Source organism: Fukomys damarensis, unplaced genomic scaffold, assembly GCF_012274545.1.
Source record: "Fukomys damarensis isolate Sample0158 unplaced genomic scaffold, DMR_v1.0_HiC HiC_scaffold_13, whole genome shotgun sequence".
NCBI classification, from domain to species: Eukaryota; Metazoa; Chordata; class Mammalia; order Rodentia; family Bathyergidae; genus Fukomys; species Fukomys damarensis.
In genome coordinates, this window is record NW_022900925.1 from 37,917,126 (window position 1) to 37,926,052 (window position 8,927).

General features: G+C 62.1%; 1 protein-coding gene across 2 annotated transcripts in view; it reads right to left on the minus strand.

Moving 5' to 3' along the window:
* The window catches only part of Rab5c (RAB5C, member RAS oncogene family), a 13,430-nt gene that overhangs the window by 1,756 nt on the left and 2,747 nt on the right, over positions 1-8,927 (minus strand). For both annotated transcript variants that reach the window (XM_010635500.3, XM_010635501.3), the window contains exons 2-3: positions 752-1,007; positions 16-167 (exon numbers count right to left, since the gene is read on the minus strand). In XM_010635500.3, coding sequence (XP_010633802.1) covers positions 16-167; positions 752-917 — 318 coding nt within the window. In that variant the 5' untranslated portion in view covers positions 918-1,007. The remainder of the gene's footprint in view (positions 1-15; positions 168-751; positions 1,008-8,927) is intronic.

Sequence of the window (8,927 nt, forward strand, 5' to 3'; positions counted from 1 at the left end):
AGGGGCGGGCCGCACCGTGTTGGTGATGTCGTAGACCACGATGGCCGCCTGGGCGCCCCGGTAGTACATGGGCGCCAGGCTGTGGTACCGCTCCTGGCCGGCCGTATCCCAGATCTCAAACTTGACCGTCGTGTCGTCCAGGCAGACGGTCTGCGTGAGGAAGGCCGCTGGCGGCAGGGTGGGCCGCAGTCAGGGCCAGTGCACAGCTGCCGGAGCCAGGCTCATCCGGACCACGCAGTGGACGGCTTCAGCCCATGGCGGCCCTGACCTTCGGCCTCCCGGGGTCACTTGCTGGCCCCGCCTGCCCCTGCTCTGGCCCAGGCCCAACCTGTTTCATGCAGAGCTCTGACCGTCTTGGGCCATGGGGATTCGGGCCCAGCTGGAAACATGGGGCGCTAGGCTGGTGCCCCAGGAGGGCTCTGAGGCTGTGACAGGCAGCCGAGGTCCCTTCTGCCTGCCTGGCCCGCAGCTCTCAGGAGCAGGCAGCTCTCCCTGCCTCCCTCCCACACACTGGCCATCACCCCACTTCCTGTGTCAGCGAGACTGGGCAGTCACAGGAAGCATGAGGAGCGCTGCTGAGGCGGATGTTTGTCCCCAGCAAGCACAGAGAAGGCAACTCCGAGCCTCAGGCTGGGCCTGGCCATGACAGTGCTGACCAGCAGGGCCCTGTCCACATGCTTGGAGCTCCGGAGCTGCAGAGGCGCTGGCCCTTGCAGCTGCCTCCCGACCCCCATTCCACCCCACCACTCACCTCCAATGGTGCTCTCCTGGTACTCGTGGAATTGGCCCTTGACGAAGCGGAGTACGAGGCTGGACTTGCCCACCGCTGACTCCCCCAGCAGGACCAGCTTGAACTGGCAGATCTTGTTCCCTGCAGCTGGTCCGTTGGGCCGAGCTGCGCCTCCCCGACCTGCCATGGCCAGTGCCTCTGGCTGTCGTGGTCCCTGGGAGCGTGGGGCGGGGTCCAATGCTGTGCAGAGAGGACTCGGTAGGGAGGGGGCCTCCGACTGCAGAGACAAGGGGTGAGCCTCGCTGGGCTGGGCGGAGAGATGTATGGACATCTCTGCCCCAGGACCGGGGTCTGAGAGGCCCAAGCCTGCACCTTCACCCCAGGAACAATGCAGGAAGGAGCAAAGGGACCCAGCCGCGATGCCCCCCACAGGCTCTCTGGGTCAGCTGTGGGGGCTCACACAATCAGGAGGCTGAGGCAGGAGGATCAAGTTGGAGACCAGCGTCAGCTACATGGTGAGTTCAAGGCCAGCCTGGATTACACAGTGAGACCTCGTCTCAAAAATAAAATAAAAGCCCAGGAAGATAATAGCATTCAGGGCAACAAGCTACAAACTTGTAGGTTGGTTCCGGGGCTGCAGCCTACTGTGTCAGGGCCAGAGAGGCCAGGGAAGTGGACTCAGGTGCAGGGCGCCCCGGAGAAGCCCCCAGATACGGTGCCTGGACCCACCTCCCATCCCGAGGAGCCAGAAACCTCACACACATTAAAAACCAACACGAGCCAGAGATTTAGCTCAGTAGTTCGGTGGCCTGCCTTGCAAGCGCAAGGACCTGAGTTCAATCCCCGGTACCGGAAAAAAACAAAAACAAAAACAAAAAAAACCCAACACGAATTCACACCCCTAGGCAAGCTCCACTGGCAGCAGGACAGGCTGCCAGCTTTCCCTTGGTCTGTTCTTGTCAGGGAGTCAGGTGCGGGGCCATGGAGGTCTGGGTGCAGCTTGGAGGCTCCAACTCTGTAAGCTTTGGAACTGCACAGGGGACCGACCCGGCCATGCCCAGGAGCCTGGGACCTGGTGCAGGGGCTCCGGAAGGGTCTTGGGAGCCCCGAGACACCCCAACAAGGGTGCACAAGCCCTCCTCTGGCCAGGATGGGTGGAGCAGGATGGCTCCCGCCCCAGCCAGCAGCTGCAGTGGGTGCCTCCTTCACCTGGAACCGTCTTCCAGGCGGGGTTCCTGCAGCTGCTGAAGGCACAGCAGGAAGTGACTCACTTGCCAGGAACAAGTGTTTCCTCGGGACAGCGCCAAAGGAAAGGGCCGCGGAACAGGGCCGCCCCTTCCCCGAAGAACAAGGAGGGAAGTGTGGGCACTTAAATGTCACAGTCGGGACGCCTTCCCTCAGCCGGGCAGCCTCTGCGCTTTCTGCACAGGCCCCAGGCTTCCTGCTTCACTGTGTTCTAGGAATCCACAGTGCTGACCCAAGGGAGTGGCTCTCAAAACCAGCTAGCATTTGATGAATGACTCTACGACCATTACCTCAAAACTTAAAACAAGCTCCCCGGTTCTGGACAAGCAACTGACACTCGGCACGCACGTGGGCATGGGCACCACAGGGTCACCTCAGGGAAGCCACCCGAGCTGCGCCCACAGGTTCTCCTAGTGACAGGTGTCCCGGGTTTCTGAGGGGCCCCTGCAATGCCAGAGCAGCACAGGACAGTGGTGACTTGGGAACTCGGGGACGGGCACGACCGGCTGGCCAGTGGTTCTGTGGCCACTGGGCCGCTCCAGACACCAGGGTGGCACACACGGCACTTCCTATGGGCCCAGAGGGTAAGCACCAGGGAGGGGGCTCTGCAGGGCCGACTCCGAAGAGGCAGCTACAGACCCCGCTCTCCCAGGCCGGCAGGAGGCACAGGAGTCACCTGGGACCAACATCCAATTTCCCTCCAGCACTGCGGCTGCCTAGGGATAGGCAGCAACCCCACTTCCTGCCTTGGAACAGAGCCCTGAGCCCGGCCACCTGCACTGTCTGCAGGAAGGAGTGAGCTTGGGGACTCAGGGTGCCGTTCTGTGTCCGCACTGCACAGGAAAAAAGCAGGACCCGCCTGGCAGGCTCAGGGACAAAGAAATAGCCTGACCTCCCGAAGCATGTCTCCTGCCACCCTGAGTGGTCTTCTGGGCCAACTCAGGCCGCAGTGACCTGGGGAGGAGCTGGGACGCCCAGAGAGCAAGGCCTGGGCGGCATGGCTGGCACAGGTGTCACCTGGCAGCCTGAGGAGGGCCTCCGGCCTCACAGGGCACTGTGGCCACCACTCACCACACAGGAGAAGCGGCGCCTCGCGGCAGCACTGCCAGCAGCAGGCTGGTCACCGGCCAGAGGGAGGGAGCCCCCGAGGGAGCTGTGCCACGGGTCAGCAGTGACCTTGGCCGGCCGCACTGATGCTGTCACGGCTCCTGGGCTGCCAGGGCCGGGGTCTTCACGAACACCCAGGCCTCCGGCCAGGCACGGAGGGCGACGCAGGGCGGAGGTCACAGCCCAGGGTTGCAAGGCGCCAGGACCCTGTCAGTGATGTGGCCAGCTCACCCATGATGACGGGACAGAGTTCTGCACCAACGGGGTGCACACGAGGGCACACACAAGCGTGGAACCCACCCGCGGGGCTGTTCACACCTGGATGCTGAACTTGCACACAAGCCCACCTGTGACACGTAAGTTACCTACCAGCAGCAAGGTTAAAAACTGCTCAGGAGGCCAAATTTTGCACATAACAGTGAAAAATTAAAGCTCAGGAACATCATGAAACCAATGTAGCTCTCCAGTATTTAAACTCTTTTCTGCTTCCTTGCTAGCGTGCAAAGATCCAGCATGCGATAGGGAACAACCCAAAGACGGGGTGCAGCTCGGCTCGCCTCGCCTTGCACGAGGGAGGCCCCGCACATCAGGGTGACCACGAGAGAAGCTGCGGAAAGGGTGGCCGGCAGGGCGAGCACAGGGCTCCCACAAGAGCCCCCGCTGGTGCACAGGAAGCTGACACTGGGCACCCTGACTCAGCTGTGGTACCGAGTCCCTGTGACAGAGAGGGTCACGACCACTGCAGAGGGCTCCTCTCCCCCTGGCAGGCGGGAGGCAGCAGCAGAGAGGAAGATGCGGCCTTTCGGGCCCACGTGAGGGGCCTGCAGCTACCTCGAGGCCCCCAGAGCCCAGCCTGACCCTGGACCCCACCGAGGCCTGTGAGGGGGCAGTGTGGGGGGACCATGGAGCGCGGCCCCGACACACCGCCCAGTGTCCAGGCGCCGCCCTGGACAGCACGGCCGATTTCTGTGGCCCTGTCCCTCAGGCACGGTCCAAGCAGTGCAGATGGAAGCCATTCAAGGGACAGACCCTGGCGGGAGCCCCAGTACCCCTCCCTGATCAACAAGCTCTGTGTCAGCCCTCAGAGGCCCACGGTCCCCGGCCAGTTTTCATCTGTTTTGAGATAAGGCCCTGGAGTTGCTTGGGTGGGGCTCAAACTCTTGACCGCCCAGCCTCAGCCTCCCAGAGTGCTGGGATTCCAGGTGTGCACCAGCAGGCCTAGATCTGCCTAGTGACTCTGGGAGGTCCCTGAATCCTGGGGTGAGTTTCCAACCCTGCACCCTCCGCGGATCCACTAAGTGCTCTGGCAGCGCAAACCCCACATGCTCAGAAATCCAAGAAGACCCGGCCAACCCCCCGCTGCCTCCCTGCCCACCCAGGCAGGGACCCCACTGACTGGCACCTCACCCGCACAGGGCTGGCGTCCCTCCAAGACGGCTCCACCCCGTCTTCCCCAGCGCCAGGTCCCCAAGGACGGCAGCGGCACCTCCCCCAGGCCCTGCCCGCTTTCCCGACCAGAACACCAGGAGCGGACTGGCTGCATGGCGGCCCTTGGCCCACTCCACATGACAGCACCGAGGTGGTGTCTGGAGGAGAAGAGGGGAAGAGGACCAGGCTGGCAGCCGCCGGCCGCCACCTTTTGCTCTTTCCACTTTTCCTCCCCGCCAGGCACCAGGGCACACCCTGCAGCCAGAGGAACCCCACAAACAAGGTCACAGTTCCTACTGTGACCTAGTGGGGCCGTGGCTGTCCTCAGAAGCTTGGTGACCAAGGACAGTGCTTGAGGCCGGCTTCTCCTTCCCTTTTGCTGAATGAAACGAAGGATGGTACCAGGTGAGGGACCTGGGCAGCAAACGGGTCCATACGCCAATGCTCAGTCGCACTTCCTCCACTGCGCCCCCATCGAAGACGACGGGGTGGGGGGACGAGAAGGCAGGAGCCACGGGACTGGATAACCACGTGGGTGACAGGCAGCCTGGGGAGGCCCGCTGAGGGCGCAGCACATCGGACCCCAGAGGACCCAGCTCCCAACAGCCACAGCCGGCGACGCCCTGCCTCCTGAAGGGCCCTTCAGCACCTGCCTCTCCCAGGCTGTAGGACCAGACACCTCAGTCAAGTCCTGCACCCCATCACCAGGGTGGCTGTGGCTTGTGGCACCGAAGCCCCTCCCCACCTGCAAAGGGGGCTGGTACCCCACGTCCGGAGCCCTCAGGGAGCACCAGCCCCGCTGCACTGGGGTGCTGGCAACCTGGAACCCTGAAGGTTGTGGTCTCCACACCCCGCTTCACTCTACCCGCCCCGCGTCCCCTCAACTGCCCCAGCCTCGGATTCTGGGAGTGGAGCGGGGACGGCCACCTCTCAGCAGACAGCACGGCTGTGCAGCCCCAGGCCGCCCCTTCATCTCCAAGCCGGCCCTCTGGGGAAAGTGGGGAGAAGCCACCACCCACTGCGGACGTAGAGGGGAATCCAGCTCCTTCTAAACCCGGCTGGACATGACAAGGGCTGGAAATCCGGCCATGGTGGCACCACTGCCGTCACAGCAGCTCAGAGAAAATCTGATGACCGGGAGAGCAGCCAGGGTGACGAGGCCGCCGTGCCTCCTCCTCTCGGCCTGAGGGGGACACATGGGGCTAAGAATAGAAGCAGGAGGCCTGTGGCTGGTCAGGGCTCCAGTTACCTATCGAAGGGACGGCACGGCAGGAGGACAGCTGACCCTGCCACCACTGCCACGTAAACCCGTGGAGAGGGGGTATGTTTCTGCGTGGCGGCAGAAGTAGGGACCCAGAGCCAGAGCACAGGCAGATGTGATAGGGAGCCTGGGCTGAGACGGGCACACGCGCCTCCTGGTCCAGTGTGCGGTGCACCGCAAAGTAACACCAAACCCGACCCGACCTGCACGGGACCGGCTGCAGACCGGACGGGGTACAGCGTGGGGTGCAGCACCAGGACCACAGCAGGTCCTCGAAGGCCAGGTCGGTGCTGCGATGACGCCAAGAAGAAACAACCTGAACTGCACACAGAACTCTGAGTCAGAGCAGGAGGGAGACGCGAACCACACAGTAGCCTGGGAGGAACACTGGCTCTGGGGCCCCAGCGGAAAACAGTCAAAGATCCTGTAGTGCCAAAGAGCAAGGAAGCGCTCCCCAAACCAAAACACACACAAGCAGCCTCACAGTGACAAGGAGGGAGCCTCCAAAGGAGGCGGGGAGCGGCCTACGGTGAGAGCTGGGACAGTCTGAGCAAACAGAGAAAGCAGGGTCGGACTGTACACCGAGGGGTAAAATAAGTGTCTGAGTCAACACCAGTAGACAGATAAATAACTGAATAAATAAATGCACGGGTGGGGAAGAAGAGAAAAAGAGCCAGGATGGACTATGCACACGTACCAATCCCTGCAACGAATGCAATCATCATGTCCTACAAACACGACCGACAAGAATCAGAAATTAACAAAATAAAGAAAGAAGGCCCTAAATCCAAACCCGCCGACCTCAGTGTCACTCCGCCCTCAGGGCAGGGGTAGTGCTGGTGACCAGGCTGACCTCCACTGTGAGGCGATCTCGGATGCCGGAAATGACAGCACCACTCACGTCCAGGTCTGCCTCCCGTGTGCTTGTGACAGGTCACGTCTAATGGTGACGAAAATCAGGCAAACCAACTTAGGCTCTTTTCACGGACCCATGGCCAGCAGCCTCAAAATGTCAGTGTCACCGGCACCGAAGTGTGTCTGAGAACCTGTGACACCCAGCGGCCACACGGGAACCGAAGGCCTGCAGCTCTCCTAGGCTCACACCCTAAGGACAGTTCACTGGCTGTGGGACCGGGAGAGGGCCGCCCCGGGCCTAGAGGTTTCTTCCCTGCTTCCTTCCTCCCTTCCTTCCTTCGCCAGGGGCTGCCCCCACTGCACAGGAGCTCCACACTCTGAAAGACACCCCACCCACAGAACAGCACCCCCAGAGCACAGCAACACTCACTTCTACGTCCCACTGGGTGCCGGCCTGGGTGGGCGCTGCAGAAGCCCAGGACATTCTGACCTGGAGGGGGACCCAGGCTGGGCCCCGCCCTCACCCACCCCTCCCACCACGGTGGCTGCCAGTTCCAGCTTGAGGCCGACTGAGACTGGCTCAGGCCCCACGGGCCGCCAGCGTGGACACCCACAGCTCCTCACGCGAGCGCCGGCAGCGCAGCAAGGGTGTGTTTGGGAAGCCGGCGGGTATGGACACCTCCCAGCCCTTAGCATCTCCGGGCTGGGGCCCAGCCAGTGGCCACACAACAGGACACTGCCTGTCCCCGCTGCAGGGCACAGATGCCAGGGAAGGGGCACAAAGGGCAGAGACACAGCAGCAAGAGAGCCCAAGTGCGGGAAAAGTCCTCACCCAGGGCAAGGAAGCCAGCTCGAGGCTGAACTCGGGGGCAGCGCTGGCAGAGCCTTCCGGGCAGAGGGGACGGAAAGACTGCGCTGCTCCAGGTGCCCTGGCTGGGACTTGGCCCAGCTCTGCCACCTGCTGCCCTGGGCCCCTGCGACATGGTACCCACCTCCCAGGCTGTGGAAGACGAAAGGAGGGACCCAGGGCTGCTGTTCTTGCCCCTGTGCTCTCGGGCCCGTAAGAGTTCCCGCTCTCCTCTGCTGAAGCTCGGAAGCACCACTGCCTTGACTTTTGGACAACACAGTTCTTATTTATTTTAGATTTCTGAGACAGGGTTTCATTAAGTAGCCCCGACTGGCCTCGAATTCCCGATGGTCCTCTGGCCTCAGCTGCCCGCATGTTGAGACTACAGGCGTGCACCACCACGCCCGGCCTCGGACATCCTAGTTTTCAAACCTGACCTGAAGCACTGCTTCTCAAACAGCTTTGACAAAAGTGCCAAGCCAGGGCGGGGCAAAGGCGAATCCTGGGGAGAAAGTCCCCAGAGCAGCCTACTGCCAGCACCTTGCTGTCATCGAGTTTCCCACTGCAGCTCAAACCAAGCGAACTCACGTTTGAATCCATGACAGACACAGGGCTGCCTCAGCACGGACCTGCCTGGGGCCTGGAAGGTAGACACCTCGCTGGGTGGATTGGGAGAGTCTAAGAACTCCAGGGCGCAAGCAGTGTTTGCCAAGCATTCTTCTCTGTGAAATGGGAACACAGCCCACGTCAGCTGTGTTCAAGGCCTAAGAAACGAGCCGGCGCACGAAGCCGGCCAGCAAGGACCAGCACCACAGCCGGTGGGGCGCAGGAAGGCTTTTGAGGCCCTGCCTGCGCGCCTCCGTGTGGACCTGTCCTGCCGCTGGCACTGGACTCCTTCCCACTTCGTTTCTAATTCCCAAAGCTACCAGCGTCCCCACTGCCCTGGAAGAACAGGCTCAGGGGGGACAGGTGACAAGTCCAAGGTACACATGCAGGAAAGGGCAGTCAGGACAAAGCTCGGGTCTGGCTGACTCCACAACTCTGCCCAGCACCTTCCGCCCCACTGTTCCGCCTCTGGTTCCCAAGAAGGGTTGTGTGAAGCAGGTTCTCGCCAAGTCCTTGCTGGGCGGGGCTGAGCTCACATTTCTGACTTGCTGCTTCGAGGTGAGCTGATGGAGGAGTAGGGGGGTCATTCTCCCACCTGCAGTAGGTTCCTGGGGGGACCGAGACGAACAGGGGGCAGCGGGGTCCCCGGACAGCTCTGTGGGTTCACAGCGCTTACTCACCCAGGGGGACCCTGAGTCCTCTCGCTTTTACTTTCATTTTCCAGCAATCAGCAATCGTGACTTTGAGGTTTCCAGGAGATTCAATGCACACAGATTACCAGCAAATGCCGGGGCCTGGAGAGGCCTGGCCTACGGCTCCCTCATGGCCTCCGGAAGCAGAGGCAGGGG